At 46.6% G+C, this 17,414-nt stretch overlaps 1 protein-coding gene and 1 non-coding gene across 2 annotated transcripts in view; both read left to right on the top strand.

The window, feature by feature from the left end:
• Positions 1-7,987, top strand: part of LOC112205869 (polycystin-1-like) — a 95,565-nt gene extending 87,578 nt beyond the window's left edge. The window contains 3 exon segments of the mRNA XM_054668235.2: positions 3,628-3,825; positions 4,816-4,887; positions 7,899-7,987. Of these exon segments, the coding sequence (XP_054524210.1) occupies positions 3,628-3,825; positions 4,816-4,887; positions 7,899-7,987 (359 nt within the window).
• A 2,546-nt stretch (positions 7,988-10,533) lies between these two features.
• LOC112206004 (U6 spliceosomal RNA) lies at positions 10,534-10,637 on the top strand. Its single transcript, XR_002940130.1, has one exon. It is a non-coding gene; the product is annotated as a U6 spliceosomal RNA (small nuclear RNA).
• The last annotated feature ends 6,777 nt before the right edge of the window (positions 10,638-17,414 follow it).

Here is a 17,414-nt window from a genome sequence, read left to right as displayed (position 1 = left end):
TTACCACTGCCAATCAGTCAATCACATTATTATTTGCCTCTCTCTCCGAGTTCCTCATCAACATATTCAGGAGTTTTTTGGATATAAACTTTCTCAAACCGTGTTTTTGCTCTGCTCGCACATCGACACACCAATAATCAACACAGAATACTTCTGTGGACCCCAGAAATGTGTGGGGAAATCCCCCCACCAGCAAGTATACAATTTTTTTTTTTTAGGTTTAGCCTCACTCTGTCACCCATAGCATGATCTCTGCTCACTGCAACCTCTGCTTCCCAGGTTCAAGCGATTCTCCTGGCTCAGCCTCTTGAGTAGCTGGGATTATAGGTGCATGCCACCACACCCAGCTATTTTTTGTATTTTTAGTGGAGACAAGGTTTCACCACGTCACCAGGCTAGTGTGGAACTCTTGACCTCAAGTGATCCACCCACCTTTGCCTCCCAAAATGCTGGGATTACAGACTTAAGCCATTGCGCCTGGTCAGCAAACAATCATTTCTGCAGCTGATGCCAGCTGGGTGTCCTTCAATTTAAGTCTGACATCTTCGACCTGAAAATAGTGTCATTTCCCACAGGGTGAGAGCTCAGTCCCCAAGACTGCCCTCCTTCAGACACCAGTCGCAAGTCTGTCTGGGCCTCTGAAACTTCTGATGGACCGCCTTCAAGTTGGAGCTTCCACAACCCCCATTTTGGGTTCCATTAATTTGCTGGAGTGGCTCGAAGAATTCAGGGAAACTTAATTTTGTCTATACAGATGAAGTGACACATAGGGCAAAGTATAGGGGAAGGGGTGTGGAGCTTCCATGCTTTCCCTGAATGCAACACCCTTCAAGAACCTCCATGTGTTCTGCTATCCAGAAGTTCTCCCAACCCAGTTCTCTTGGGTTTTTATGGGACACTTTATTACATAGGTGTGATTGAACACCGTATAGAAATGTGATTGGACAGGCCAGGCGTGGTGGCTCACGCCTGTATTCCCAGCACTTTGGGAGGCCGAGGCGGGCGGATCACCTGAGGTCGGGAGTTCAACACCAGCCTGACCAACATGGAGAAACCCCATCTCTACTAAAAATACAAAATTAGCTGGGTGTGGTTGTACATGCCTGTAATCCCAGCTACTTGGGAGGCTGAGGCAGGAGAATTGCTTGAGCCCGGGAGGCAGAGGTTGCGGTGAACCGAGATCATGCCATTGCACTCCAACCTGGGCAACAAGAGTGGAACTGTGAAAAAAATTAGCCAGGCATGGTGGTGCACACCTGTAATCCCAGCTACTTGGGTGGTTGAGACGGGAGAATCGCTTGAACCCAGGAGGGAGAGGTTGCAGTGAACGGAGATTGTACCACTGCACTCCAGCCTGGGCGACAGAGCAAGTCTCCGTCTCAAAAAAAAAAAAAAAAAAAAGAAATCTGATTGGACAGAAAGTGCATGATCTAAACCCAGCAAAGCCTGTCTGCTCAGACTTTTCTTGGCCTCTCTGTGCAGCATTTCTTCCGTGAGGGTACCGGGCAGAACCCTTTCTGGAATGAGGGTCTTTTGACCCACAGTCAGATTAGAGTCCTGCTTGAGGCAGGTCAGAGGTGGACAGGAGAAGATCAGAGAGGGAGATTCTGTTTCCTGAGGCCTAAATGCCTCAACATTATAATGAGGAGAATGGGAGTTAGATGCCAGGCTCTCAACTGCCTCAGTCCCCGCCCTCCCTGCCGTCTCACTCAACTGGGCCTTCCGAGAGCGCTCGCTGATTGGTGGAGTCTCTGGTCGACATTCACCACCCACTCAACCGCAGATCTCATAAACTGAGAGGGGCGGAAGTAGGCGGGGCGAGAGCTGTGCGCCTATTGGCTACCGACCACGCCGCAGGGTGAGTGGGGCGGAGCTGCGCGTGCAGAAACTCTATGGGGAGGACTAGCAAACAATCCGTTTAAACAAGTCTTGAAGGTGATGAGGATTCGTGCTCAAGTTTGAGAACCGCAGGGTTAATAGGTGGTAACTACTAGCAGTTGGTACTTGAGGCTGCAGAGACAACGAAAAACTCGGCTGGCTAAAGTTAAGCACTAAGGTGCCAGCAGCACCCCACTGTCAGAATCCTGCTGTTCTAAGGAATTAACTCATAGTTGTCTTTAAAACAACGAGGCCAGTGGGCGCAGTGGCTCATGCCTGTAATCCCAGTACTTTGGGAGGCTGAGGCGGGTGGATCATGAGGTCAGGAGATGGAGACCATCCTGGCCAACATAGTGAAACCCTGTCTCTACTAAAAATACAAAAATTAGCCAGTCGTGGTGTCGCACACCTGTAATCCCAGCTATTCGGGAGGCTGAGGCAGGAGAATTGCTTGAACCAGGGAGCCTGGAGATTGCAGTGAGCCGAGATCGTGCCACTGCACTCCAACCTGGCGACAGAGCGAGATTGTTTCAAAATAACAACAATGAAAAACCCAACACCTTTTCACTCCCTAAAGGGTTGTGGATTATCAAAGGTTTGTGTTTTTTTTTTTTTGGTTGGTTGGTTGGTTGGTTGGTTGTTTTAAACAGAGTCTCACTCTTTCGCCCAGGCTAGAGTGCAGTGGCACCATCTCAGCTCACTGCACCCTCCACCTCCCGGGTTCAAGTAATTCTTGTGCCTCAGCCTCCCAAGTTGCTGGGACTACAGGTGCGTGCCACCACACCCGGCTAATTTTTTGTATTTTTTTAGTAGAGAGGGGGATTTCACCTTGTTAGCCAGGATGGTCTCGATCTGCTGATCTCGTGATCCGCCCGCCTCAGCCTCCCAAAGTGCTGGGTTACAGGCATGAGCCACCATGCCCTGCCATCAAGGTTTTTACACAGTAACCCAACAGACTTCTTTTATGGAATGTAGTTGTTTTCTTTAATCATCTTTCTGGACCAGAGGTTGTTAGTGACAAGCAGAACCTGTGTGCAGTGGCAGACACTCTTGAAAATATATGAGAGACTGGGGCTTAAGTTCAGGTCTCAGTAAGCAACTATAATCCTATCCCCCGCCTTTTCCCCTCACTAAAGAATTATGTATTGGCCGGGCACGGTGGCTGACACCTGTAATCCCAACACTTTGGGAGGCTGAGGTGGGTGGATCACGAGGTCAGGAGATTGAGACCATCCTGGCCAACACAGTGAAACCCCGTCTCTACTAAAAATACAAAAAAGAATTAGTTGGGCGTGGTGGCACGTGCCTGTAGTCCCAACTACCCTGGAGGCTGAAGCAGGAGAATTGCTTGAACCTGGGAGGCAGAGGTTGCAGTGAGCTGAGATCGTGCCACTGCACTCCAGCCTGGGTGAAAGAGCGAGACTGTGTCTCAAAAAAAATAATAAATAAATAAAATAAAAAAGAATATGTATTAGACTACAGCCCCTGACAGTGCTGATGATGTAGGAATAAACTTGAATTTGCTCAAATATATTAAGACTAAATCACCGCAACATGAGAACTATATGTTTTAATATAAACATGGCTGGTGGTAGTGTAATTGTTTAATAATTTGTCACAATGTTTAGATTAAGAGCTGCTTGAGAGCTGTTTTTGTACCATTTACCTTTTCAACATTTCTTTTCAAAGTATGCCTAAGAATGACAAATTTACTCTGTAACTGAAGCCTTAATATTTTATATTGAACAGTTTTAAAGGACACCTTGGAAAAAAAGGGGGTATTAGGGCATTTAAAAGCAAGGATCCGAGCTGAAGTTTTCAATGCCCTAGATGATGACCGTGAACCCCGACCATCATTGTCTCATGAAAACCTTCTAATTAATGAATTAATTCGAGAGTATTTAGAATTCAACAAATATAAGTATACAGCATCTGTCCTCATAGCAGGTAAGTGGTTATTATTTATCACATAAAATCTGTTTCTCCCCTTTCCCCAATTCTCAGAAACTGTTTATCCTAGAAATCTAATTCCCTTACCAGATAGTGCCATCTGGGTGACTGGGACACAAAAATCACATGGGTTCTTTCTGTAGCTTAAACAGATTCTTACAAGAGAAAATACATAACTAAATAATTACTTAAACTAGGCATATACTTGGAAAAATCATCTATAATTCCTGTAACCGAGAATAAACAATTGTTGACGTTTTGTCCTGTTTGCCACCAGTTTTTTCCTGTGTATTAAGCTTTAAAAATATACGCTGATTAAGTATATTATTTGTTAAAAAATAGGCTGGGTAGGTGGCTCACACCTGTAATCTCAGTGCTTTGGGAGGCCGAGGCAAGATTACTTGAGCCCAGAAGTTCGCGACCAGCCTGGGCAACACAGGGAGACCCCATCTCTGGAAAAGAGTTTTTAAAATTAGCCATGCATGGTGGCACGTGTCTGTTGTCCTAGCTGAGGCTGAGCAGGGGTCGGGGAGGGGGTGATCATGTGAGCCCATGTGCTCTGGGCTTTAGTGAGCCATGATCGCATCACTGCACTCCAGTCTGGGCAACAGAGAGAGACCCTGTCTCTTTTTTCTTTTTCCAGAGACAGAATCTCGCTCTGTTGCAAAGGCTGGACTGCAGTGGTGCGATCATGGCTTATTGCAACTTTCACCTCCTGGGCTCAAGCAGTCTTCCTGCGTCAGTCTCCCAAGTAGCTGGGACCACAGGTGCATGCCTCCATGCCCAGCTAAATTTTTTTATTATTTATAGAGATGAGCTCTCACTATGTTGCCCAGCCTGGTATTGAACTCCTGGGCTCAGGTGATCCACCTATCTCACACTCCCCAAATGCTGGGATTACAGGCATGAGCCACTGCACCCAACCCCTGTCTCTTTTTTTTTCTTTCTTTTTTTTTGAGACGGAGTCTCACTCTATTGTGATCTCAGCTCACTGCATCCTCCGCCTCCCGGGTTCAAGCAGTTCTCCTGCCTCAGCCTCCCGAGTACCTGGAACTACAGGTGTGTGCTACCAGGCCCGGCGAATTTTTGTATTTTTTAGTAGAGACGGCGTTTCACCATATTGGACAGGCTGGTCCAACTCCTGTCTCTTAAAAAAAAAAAACTGTCCTTGTCTATATATAGATATGTAGATATATGTCTATTTGTGTGTGTGTGTGTGTGTATATAGATAGATAGATAGAGATAAAACTTTGAAATATTACTACTATGTAGTGCTTAGGTACATTTACAAATGTATGTATCTAAAAGCATGGTATTTATAAAGGACTAGGCTGGTATATTAGGTTGTTTTTGGATTGCTATAAATAAACACCTGAGACTGGGTAATTTATGAAGAAAAGAGGTTTTTTTGTTTGTTTGTTTGTTTGTTTTGAGACAGAGTCTTGCTCTGTCACCCAGGCTGGAGTGTGGATTGATCTCGGCTCACTGCAACGTCTACCTCCTAGGTTCAAGTGATTCTCCTGCCTCAGCCTCCCAAGTAGCTGGGACTACAGGCCATGCCCGGCTAATTTTTTGTATTTTTAGTAGAGACGGGGTTTCACCGTTAGCCAGGATGGTCTCAGTCTCCTGACCTCGTGATCCGCCCGCCTCGGCCTCCCAAAATGTTGGGATTACAGGCGTGAGCCACCGCACCCGGTTGAAGAAAAGAGGTTTACTTGGCTCACGGTTCTTCAGATTGTACAAGCATGGCACTGGCATCTGCTTAGCTTCTGGGAGGCCTCAAGGAGCTTTTGCTCACTGCGGCAAGCACGTTACATGGTGAAAGCAGGGGCCAAGGGTGGGGAAGGTTAGTGCCACACACTTATAAATGACCAGTTCTCATGAGAACCCACTCACTGTGGTAAGGACAGCACCAGGCCATGAGGGATCCACCCCCATGACCCAAACAACTCCCGCCAGGTCCCACTTCCAACACTGGGGAGTGCATTGCAACATGAGATTTGGGCGGAGACAAATATCCAGACTCTAGCAGCGGGAAACTCCAAACTCATCCTAGTGATAGGAGGCAGAGAATGATATTGGGGGTTGGGGGTGGGGAGATAAAGATAAATTCCCTTTATCTGTTGAATTTTATTTCTTGAGAAATAAATTTGCTCTTCAAGTGTAACAGTTATTGAGTGGTGAGAATATTTTTAATATCTTCTGCTGACTTTTTAAATGTCTTCTTTCAAAAAAGTGAGGAGAGACTGGATGGATATAAATAAGTCAGAATCCTGGTTACCCCTGGACTTGGTGGGGTGGGGGATGCAGCTGGGGGTTGGTCTGAGGCACCCTGAATGTGTGTCATCGGATTCCCTCGTTTCAGGTTCCATCTCTGCTTTGACTACTTCATGCCTCAGCAAAGAAGCGAGGCCAGGAAGTAGATTTTGCAAGAGAGAATGAATTCTTTGTGAAGTTAGAATTTTTCATTACAGATCCTTTATTTAATATTAAACATACGTCTGAACTACATAAAGACTCATGATTTTTATGGTTTAAGGATCTTTGATATCAGCATCTCTGCTTTCCTTTGTTTGTTATAGATGGCTGTATGATACCAGTTACACCCAGAAAAGAAGAAATTATGAAAATAGCGGGGACTTGGGCTTCACTAGAATGAAATATAGTGACAGTAGTCAAGTTTTCATATTAAATGGTTTGGCTTTTTTTAAAAAACTGGGATATAATTTATATACAATAAAATTTACCTTTTAAACTGTACAGTTCTATACTTTAGTCAAATGCCTGCAGTTGTGTAATTACTACCAGATCACAATCAAGATATCACCAGCCTTTTTGGCACCAGGGACCGGTTTCGTGGAAGACAATTTTTCCATGGACCTGGGAGGATGGTTCGGGATGATTCAAGCATACTCCATTTATTGTGCATTTTATTTCTATGATTATGTTGTAATATATAATGAAATAATTATAACTCACCATAATGTAGAATCAGTGGGAGCCCTAAGCCTGTTTTCCTGCAACTAGATGGTCCCATCTGGGGGTGATGGGAGGCAGTGAGAGATCATCAGGCCTTAGATTCTCATAAGGAGTGCACAGCCCAGATCCCTCGCATGCGCAGTTCACAATAGGGTTCACGCTTCTATGAGAATCTAATTCTGCCAACAGGAGGCAGAGCTCAGGCAGTGATGCTAGTGATGGGCAGCAGCTGTAAACACAGATCAAGCTTCCCTCACTTGCTTGCCCACTCCTCACCTCCTGCTGTGTGGCCCAGTTTCTAATCTGTGGCCCGGGGGTTGGGGACCCCTGCTGTAGATGGAACCGTACATGATGTAGCCTTTTGAGTCTGCCTTTTTTCACTTAGTGTAATACGTTCAAGATTCAGCCATGTTTGTTTTTCCTTTGAACACTGTTCTATTGTGTGGCTGTGCTAGTTTGCTCATCTATGACCAGTTGATGGGCATTGAGTTGTTTCTAGTTTTAGCAGTTAGGAATCAAGCTGCCATAAACATTTACATACAGGTTTTTGTGAGAACATAAGTTTTCATTAATCTTGGGTAGAAAGCTAAGAGTGAGATTGCTGGGTTGTGTGGTTAAGTGCACGCTCACCTTTATAAGAAAACTGCTCAACTCTTTTCCAAAGTGCCTGTACCATTGTGCTTTCCCACCAGCAAAGTGTGAAAGTTCCAGCTGCCCCACACTTCAGGTTAACTTTAATTTTTATTTATAAGTATTGTCACCAAGTGGATATTCTTTTCAAAAATAAGTTATTGATAAACAGACTTCCAAAATTTAGTATTATAATTTGGATATAGAAAGGGTATTTTTCCAACCAAACACTGGGGAATTTAAAAAGTGAATTTATGTTAAACTGTATTAAGACATGCATTTAACAAAAGAGATATTTTGAAAGTCACAAAATCACAGGCAATTTGATCTGTCTTGGTGTGTGTTGTCATCATTCTTCCAAAATCTAAAAAGTGTATGTCTGGTAAATGTGATTCTTTTCAAAATCTTATTTGCTTTTTAGTTTAATAGACTCAGTGTTCTCATGAATTTATTTCTCCCAGAATCTGGTCAACCTGTAGTTCCATTGGACAGACAGTTTCTCATCCATGAACTAAATGCATTTGAAGAATCAAAGGATAATACAATGTAAGAATTTTTTTTAAAGAAGTTTCCACATATTGTATTGAGTCATAATTGCACCATGGTGGTTTTACTTCATTTTAATTCAAGTATTTATTCAGATCTAGTGTGTGTCAAGCATTGTCCTAAATCCAGGGTGTGCAGCAGTGAATAAGTCAGATGAGATCTGTGTTTGCTGAAGCTAAAATTACATGGCTTCAGAGTGACTAAGCATCTTCTTTCTGGAGTTAGCTCCTTTTGACTTCTTGATCCTTTGTCCTTCTAAGGCTTTGTTTGTTTTTTTTTAATTTATAATTTCAACTTTTATTTGTATTTTCCAATTATTTTTGTAGAGGCAAGGCCTCGCTTTGTTGCCCAGGCTGGTCTCGAACTCCTGACCTCAAGTGATCTTCCTGCCTTGGCCTCCCAAAGTGCTAGGGTTGCAGGTGTGAGCCCCCCATGCCTGGCCTCTGAGACTTTGCCTTGTCAGTTGTTTTCTTCATATTTAACTCTTCCTTCACTCCAATTTAGGAATGTACTCAGATCTCTCCTCTCCTAAAAAAAAACAAAAACAAAAACAAAAACTATGAACTTCCAACCCCAAGCTTCTGCTTGAATACCTTTTTCTACCAAGATTACTGAATCAGCCCACTGCTTTCATTACTATTACTCTGTCCTTTGCCCTCTGTGTACCTCCTCTCACCAACTATGCTCTTGAAAAGGAGGATGACCACTTTCTAGTTTTCTTAGTTTTTTTCTATTTCAGTGTTTCTTAAACTTTTTCTGGAGAGTCCCTGTATAGCCAAAAAAAAAAAAAAAAAAAGTACATAGGAGACCTGAGAACATAGCTTAAAGCAGCCTTTTTTTAAATCTAGAACTTTCTTTGAAGCCTTACGTTTTCTCATCCTAAAAGTTCTTAAGGCCAAGTGAGGTATCTCGTGCCTGTAATGCCAGCACTTTGGAAGGCTGAAGTGGATGGATCACTTGAGCTCAGGAGTTCAAGACCAGCCTGGACAACATGGGGAAACCCCATCTCTAGCCAGACACAGTGGCTCATGCCTGTAGTCCCAGCACTTCAGAGGCTGAGGCAAGCGGATCACCTGAGGTCAGGAGTTTGAGACCAGCCTGGTCAACATGGCGAAACCCCATCTCTACTAAAAATAACAAAAAGATTAGCAAGGCATGGTGGCGTGTGCCTGTAGTCCCAGCTGCTAGGGAGGCTCAGGCATGAGAATCGCTTTAACCTGGGCAGCGGAGGTTGCAGTGAGCCAAGATCACACCACTGCACTCTAGCCTAGGTGACAGAATCAGACCCTGTCTCAAAAAAAAAAAAAAGTTCTGAAAGTTGTTTGCTTTACTATATAAATGTTTTAAATGACATTCCAGTTAAATCTAACTCTCCCACAAATCCTTGTGTAAAATTAATGTTCCAGGATCATATACTACCTTTGTCATTGTGTGTATAGTGAAGTCCCTATTGCTTAGCGTAGCACTTTACACCTCTTTCTACCCGTCTGTTGTTGTATCTGCTCACACCTGATTTCTGATTGTGCCTGGAAGACACTTTGCAACTTTATGCTGCTTTGCCTTGTAAACCATTCCCTTATCCTAGAAGCCCTACATCACCTTTCTCCCTCTTAACTTCTATTGGAGCATCTTAACTTCTATTGGAGCATCTTTCCTTTCTGTTGGCCCTGTTCAGATAGTAACTCCTTTATGGCATTTTCCTCTTTCTCTTCCTCTCATCTTCCCGTGTTTCTTTTTTTTTTCTTTTTTCCTTTTTGTGAGATAGGGTCTCGCTCTGTCGCCCATGCTGGAGTGCAGTGGCCCCATCTCAGCTCACCGCAATCTCCTCCTGGGTTCCACTGATTCTGCCTCAGCCTCCTGAGTAGCTGGGATTACAGGTGTGCACCACCATGCCCAGCTAATTTTTTTTCATATTTTTTTGTAGAGATGGGGTTTCACCATGTTGGCCAGGCCGGTCTCGAACTCCTGGCCTCAAGTGATCTGCCCACCTCCACCTCCCAAAGTGCTGTGAGGTTTTTTTGTTTGTTTTTTCAAGGCAGGGTTTCACTCTGTTGCCCAGGTCTCTAGAGTGCAGCGGCTTGATCATGGCTCACTGCAGCCTCGAACTCCTGGGCTCAAGCGATTCTCCCACCTCAGCCTCCCATGTAGCTGGAATTACAGGCATACGCTGGCATGCACCATCATGCCTGGCCAATTTTTGTATTTTTTTTAGAAATGGTGTTTTACCATGTTAGCCAGGCTGGTCTCCAATTCCTCAGCTCAAGTTATCCACCTACCTTGGCCTTCCAAAGTGTTGGGATTACAGGCATGAGCCACTGCACCTGGTAACAAGTGTTTTGAAAAGTATGAAAATTGTATAATTGAGAACAGTGGGAAAAATAATTGGGGGAATCTAAGCGTGACTTAGGATGAGCAGTGAGTTATTACATCATTTAATACAAGACATCATTTTACATTTAGCAGTTGATGGAAATAAGCAATGACTATACTCCTACTGGCTTCTTGGTAGCTTTTGAGATACCTACTTCAGATGAAAGTATTAAGAAGTTTGTGCTCACTTTAACAGCACATAAACTAAAATTGGAGCGGTACAGAGATTAGCATGGCCCCGGCAAAGGGATGACACGCAAATTCGTGAAATGTTTCATATTTTTTTAAAAAAGAAGGCCGGGCGCATTGGCTCACGCCTGTAATCTCAGCACTTTGGGAGGCCGAGGCGGGCGGATCACGAGGTCAGGAAATGGAGACCATCCTGGCTAACACAGTGAAACCCCATCTCTGCTAAACATACAAAAAATTAGCCGGGCAAGGTGGCGGATGCCTGTAGTCCCAGCTACTTGGGAGGCCGAGGCAGGAGAATGGGCATCAAACGGGGAGGTGGAGCTTGCAGTGAGCCGAGATCGTGCCACTGCACTCAGCCTGGGCGACAGAAGTGAGACTCCGTTTCAAAAAAAAAAAAAAAAAAAAAAAAAGAAGTAAGTTTGAGAGAGGATGAGGAAGCAAAAAAAAAAAAAAGTTGCTAAAACGGCTTTATTTTTTAAAAGTTAGGTAACTTCTTTAAGCCCTTGTTTCTCACACTTCAGTGATTGGCATTCACAGAGTTTGCCATAGTCACATATTACTCATATTATTTACTTACAGATCTGCAGTGCTGCATCTGAAACCACTGAGGCCAGATACATGTTTGAAAATCCAAATGCTTTCGGGTTTTAAAATGACATGCCTGTAGTCCTAGCTACTTAGGAGGGTGAGGCAAGAAGATTACTTAAATCCAGGAGATTGAGGCTGCAGTGAGCCATGATCTTGCTGCTGCACTCCAGTGTGGGCCACACAGCGAGAGTTCTTTTTTTTTTTTTCGAGACAGTCTTGCTCTGTCGTCCAGGCTGGAGTGCAGTGGCGTGATCTCGGCTCATGGCAACTGCCGCCTCCCAGGTTCAAGCGATTCTCCTGCCTCAGCCTCCCAAGTAGCTGGGACTATAGACGCATGCCACCACGCCTGGCTAATTTTTTGTATTTTTAGTAGAGACAGGGTTTCACCGTGTTAGCCAGGCTGGTCTCAAACTCCTGACCTCAGGAGATCCACCTGCCTCAGCCTCCCAAAGTGCTGGGATTACAGGCGTGAGCAACCGTGCCCGGTGTGTTTCATTTTTAAAAAACTGTAGAACTACTTTTATTGAGAGTTTTAGGACCCTTCCTGATAGACATAGAGAATCTATCAGGAATGTCATGAACCAAATCGTGACATCAGAATGGGAAACTGATGATGAAGAAAAGAGCATTGCAGGTTACTATGCAATGCAGTCTAGTATTGGGAGAAGTGTGAGGTCCATCATGGGGGCCACCATGAGTGAAACAAAAGTGCTTTTGTGCAAGAGTTGGAGCATGGCCCTGCTTGTGGTCAGGAACGATGTTCCTTTATTCACAGATCTTGGGCCAGATCTACCTGACTCTATATGAGTCAAGTAGATCAAGGCTGATAACACTTTAAAATTATTAAATCTTTTTTTTTTTTTTTTGAGATGGAGCCTCTCTCTCTAGCCTAGGCTAGAGTGCAATGGTGTGATCTTGGCTCACTGGAACCTCCACCTCCCAGGTTCAAGGGATTCTCCTGTCTCAGCCTCCCAAGTAGCTGGGACTACAGGCGTGCACAACCACACCCGACTAGTTTTTGTATTTTTAGTAGTGACAGGGTTTTACCATGTTGGCCAGGCTGGTCTCGAACTCCTGACCTCAAGTGTTCCCTCCACCTTGGCCTCCCAAAGTGCTGGGATTACAGGTGTGAGCCACTGTGCCCGGCCAAAAAATATTAAATCTTGAGGCACATGCAGGAGTAAACCATGCTCAGACCCAATCTTCGATGTTACTAAAAATTGGAGGGGATCACACTTCATGGTTTTGTTTTGTTTTGTTTTTTTGAGACAGGGTCTTGCTCTGTTGCCCAGGCTGGAGTGCACTGGTACGATCACAGTTCACTGCAGCCTCAAACTCTGGGGCTCAAACAATCCTCCTACTTCACTCTCTAGTTGGGACTACAGGCACACACTGCTGTGCTCAACTTATTATTATTATTATTATTATTATTATTATTATTATTTTGTAGAGACAGGGATCTTGCTATGTTGCCTAGGCTGTTCTTGAACTCCTGGGCTCAAGCGATCCTTCTGCTGCAGCCTCTCAAAGTGCTAGGATTACAGGCATGCCCAGCCACTTTGGGGCTTTTTTAAGCCAACAGCAAAAAAAGACTATAAGAGAGAAATTTCCCCTTGGCCGTCTTGTTTCATGGATTCATGGAAACTCCCATTAAACAGCCTGTCACAAAAAAAGATATGCCAAGGAAAATTACTTGACAGCACTCAGTCAAAGTGACATTTTAAAAAGAGACTATTGCCTCCTCCATCTTAAAAGAACTGACCTTTTGAGCCATGAGAAATAAAACAGAGGCATCTGATCGAATGATAACAATGCACTTCTGAAGATTCAAACATTGGAACTTCATGCATTGGACATATATCTATTGAATGACTCTTAAGTGAACATACTGCCCCTGCCTGCTTCCAGAGGGTACCAGAGAGGTCTGAGATGGTTCATAAAGGCCTTCACATATGCTGTCATATTTAACAATCAGAAAGGTACTTGAGGCAAAGAATCTGATCATCTTTGTTTTTCCTTGAGAAAATGCACTCAGAGAGGTTTACTGACAATCCCAAAGGTGCTTGGTTGGTGCTTAAGAGATCTGGGTTTAAAACATCAGACTTCTGTCTACTATGGCCTGTGTCAGAAAGACTGGGGTTGGAATTCCTGTTCCACCACTGCTGTGTTATTTAACCTCTCCAAACCTAGATTCTCAACAATAAAATGGGGGTAGGGAGGGAATTAAAGTACGTACCTTATTTTTTACAGACAGCATCTTGCTCTGTCGCCCAGGCTAGAGTGCACTGGTGCAATCATAGTTCACTGCAGTCTCAACCTTCCAAGCTCAAGAGATCCTCCTACCTCAGCCTCCCTAGTAGCTGGAACTTCAGGCTACACTACGCCCAGCTGCTATTTATTTATTTATTTATTTATTGAGATTGGATCTCACCATGTTGCCCAGGCTGGCTACTTAAAAAAAATTTTTTTTTTCAAGACAGGGTCTCACTCTGCCACCCAGGCTGGAGTACAGTGACACAGTCTCAGCTCACTGCAACCTCTGCCTCCCAGGCTCAAGTGATCTTCCCACCTCAGCCTCCCAAGGAGCTGGGATTACAGGTGCCCACCACCACACATGGCTAACTTTTTATTTTTTGTAGAGACAGGGTTTGCTATGTTGCCCAGGCTGGTCTCAAACTCCTGAGCTCAAGCAATCCTCCTGCCTTGGCCTCCCAAAGTGCTAGGATTACAGGTGTGAGCCACCATGCCTGGCCTTGGCTACTTTAGTTTTGCTTTATTTATTTATTTATTTTTTTGAGTTGGAGTCTTGCTCTGTCATCCAGGCTCCCAGGCTGGAGTGCAGTGACACAATCTCAGCTCACTGCAACCTCTGCCTCCTGGGTTCAAGCAATTATCCTGCCTCAGCCTCCCAAGTAGCTGGGACCACAGGTGTGCACCACCATGCCCAGCTAATTTTTGTATTTTTAGTAGAAATGGGGGTTTCACCCTGCTGGCTAGGCTGGTCTTGAACTTCTGACTTCAAGTGATCCGCCTACTTTGGCCTCCCAAAGTGCTGGGATTACAGGCAAGAGCCACCGTGCCCGGCTGCCTACTTTAATTTTTAATAAAGGGTTGTTATATAAGGGGTAGGTGAGAGAATGAAGTAAAATTGAGTGTTACAGTCTCCAGTTGTTAATCACATTATAATTATTCTCTTTTAAAAGTTACCAACAAGTTATTTAAATAATCGAATGGAACCCTTTGGAAATACAGTGTTCATGCCTCCAGTATATATATATATATATATTTTTTTTTTTTTTTTGAGACGGAGTCTCGCTCTGTCGCCCAGGCTGGAGTGCAGTGGCGCGATCTCGGCTCACTGCAAGCTCCGCCTCCCGGGTTCACGCCATTCTCCTGCCTCAGCCTCCCGAGTAGCTGGGACTACAGGCGCCCGCTACCACGCCCGGCTAATTTTTTGTATTTTTAGTAGAGACGGGGTTTCACCGTGTTAGCCAGGATGGTCTCGATCTCCTGACCTCGTGATCCACCCGCCTCGGCCTCCCAAAGTGCTGGGATTACAGGCGTGAGCCACCGCGCCCGGCCGACCTCTAGTATTAATGCCACTTTTTACTTCGAGGCCAGCAAGCTAGATTCCGATGGCCTTCCCTTTCCAGGATGGGAAGGGGATGATTGACTTCAATTTTCCCCCTTCCGTTACTTCTCTGCTCCACATCATTTCTGTGCTGATGCAGGGACGATTTCCACTCCTTTTACAGCGTAGATGTTAAAAGCTGCGGAGCAGCTCATTCATCATTTTCCGCAGAGCTTTACCCCTCACTTCCCCAGCCAGCTAAATGCAGGCTGTTCTTGACTCTCTGACCTAGGCCCATTGCAGGGCGAGGGCCAGGCTCAGGAGTTTCCAGGGTGAAAACCAGGTAAGCTTGATGTTGGAAGGATGAAGAAGGACCCAAAAGGGTCTGAGATGCAGAGCTCTCCAGAGGGGCCTGGGAGCCTGCAGGGAAAGAGGACTCTCTTTATATCCTGGAGGCCTGGTGCGACTCTAGTTGGTTTCATGTTTGTTGCCAGTAACAGCAGCTCACATGAAGCGGTGCACCATGTTCATTTTACATGGATCGTCTCAAGGACTGCTTACAAAAAGGCCAGGAAGTAGCTGATGTTCTTCCCATCTTACAGGTAGGGAAATTGAGGCATGGAGAGGCAAAGTTACTTGCCCATGGTCAAACAGGTAGAAAGCAGCACTGGCAGATTCAAAGCCAGACATCTACTCTCAGATACACGCCCTGGGCCTCAAGGCCAGTTTGCCTGGGCATTTCCCTTTAATGTCTCCTCTCTGGAAGTGAATGGTGTCATCAGAAAGGTTCCAATGCCAGCACCAATCAATGACTGTCCCAGTGAGAGCTTGGGCAAATCCCTTTACCCCTGCAGGGACTCAATTTTCTCACCTGCAACATGGGGGTATTAATAAAGCCACCCCCCGCACCCCCGGCCCCCAGCCCCTCCACCTGGTTGCAAGAGGAGTGGTTGTAGACTAAGGGCCTGCGTCAAGTACAGAACCCAGGAGGGGTCCGCCCAACTTTAACCCTCTCTCCAAATCCTCTGGCCTGAAGCAGCAGAAACCCACGTGGGACTGGGGGCTGCCCCCTTCCGGGCCTGCCCCAAGCAGAGGGGTCCCCATCTAGCCCCGCGGGGCGACGGCGGCCGGTGGCTGCGTGAAGGGCCCCCTCCCCCGACGCCGGGGAGCAGGAAGGCCACTCGGCACCATATTTATTCAGGGGGAGCCGGCAGCCCAGAGCTGGTATGCGGCGCTGGGAATTCCTGCAGGAAGGAGTCCGCGCCTGCCCTTTTTGGGTTGTCTCCCGCCCGCCGCTCCCGCCGCTCCCGGGGAGGGGGACCGGCCCGGCCCGGGAACCTCGGAGGAGCTGGTGCCGCGCGGGGAGCGGAGCGCCCGGGCTGCCCGCGGGTCCCCGGCCTGGCGCGGGGCCAGCCCACCGCCTCGACTTCCTTTTATGGCCTGTGTGTGCGTGCGTGGACAGGAGCGGGGAGGGAGCGACGGGGAGAAGACGGAGAGCCTGGGGAACACAGAGAGAGAAAGCGCAGAGATAGGAGTGAGACACGCGGGAGAGATGGAGAGCAAGAGACATAGAGACCAGAGACAAAGTGAGACAGGAGGGAGAGACAGATACATCGACAGATCTAGAGAAGCGAGAGGGACAGAGACAAAAGATAGAGCGGGAGACAGCAATGATCAGAGTGACAGACATGCAGAGACAGTGGCAGAGACAGAGCGAGAGAGCCTGTGATGGAGAGAGACAGGGAATGCAATTTTAGTCGAGGAATCCTTGGGGAAGGGAAGTTGTTGAAGGGAACTCGCAGCCTCTGGGGGCACACCCACTTTCTCCTTGGATCTTGACACTTGCATCTTGTAAATTACGTAATTATCACCGCCACCGCCTTCCCCCATTTTGTAGCTATGGACACCAAGTCTCAGAGAAGTGAAGTGACTTGCCCAAGGTCACGCAGCTGGCGAGTGGCGCACAGGGGAGGGGGACAGCTGAAATAATCACAGTGGGCTTATTTTTAATTTTTATTTGTATTTTGGTCGTGGTGATGTGGGTGGAGGTGGAGATGGCAAGTTGGGAAAAGTAAAAACTTCCCCTTCCTGCACGGTTCCCAGCAAGGGTGGGGGCCTCCTGTCTTGCACTTTGCAAAATTCAAGAAATCCCCTTTCCCTACCCTTCACGCTGCACAGCCGGCCCTCTTTCCAGACAGTGCGATGCCAATAAAATGGGAAGTGGGGTGGGAGATGTCAAGTCAGATCCACCACAGCCCCAACACGGGGAGGAAGAGGTTAAAGCCTGTGCGGCTGGAACCGACTCAGGGAAGGCGTTCTCAAGCATCCCGCACAGACACTGCCTGCTCGACCCCCTTTCTCTAGGGATCCGGAGCGTCTGCGACCGCCTCTGGCCGGGGGTGACACTCCCGTCCCTGTGCGCACCTGTTCCGTGCGCCCTTGTGCGGTGCGCACCTGTTCCGTGCACCCTTGTCCCGAGCGCCCCAGCTCCTTGCGCTCCCGCCGGGGGTGCGCCCTGCAGGGGGCGCGGCGAGGGGGCCGCGAGGGACCCTCCCCAACTCCACCCCTTCGGCCTCCTCCCCTTTCCCAGCCGCGGGCAGCTCCGGGTCTATAAAGAGAGGCGTCCGAGACGCGCAGGGAGATTTGGACGCTCCGGCCTGGGAGGTGCGTCAGATCCGAGCTCGCCATCCAGTTTCCTCTCCACTAGTCC

This window comes from Pan troglodytes, chromosome 18, assembly GCF_028858775.2.
Source record: "Pan troglodytes isolate AG18354 chromosome 18, NHGRI_mPanTro3-v2.0_pri, whole genome shotgun sequence".
NCBI classification, from domain to species: domain Eukaryota; kingdom Metazoa; phylum Chordata; class Mammalia; order Primates; family Hominidae; genus Pan; species Pan troglodytes.
This window is presented reverse-complemented; position numbering and strand designations above follow the sequence as displayed.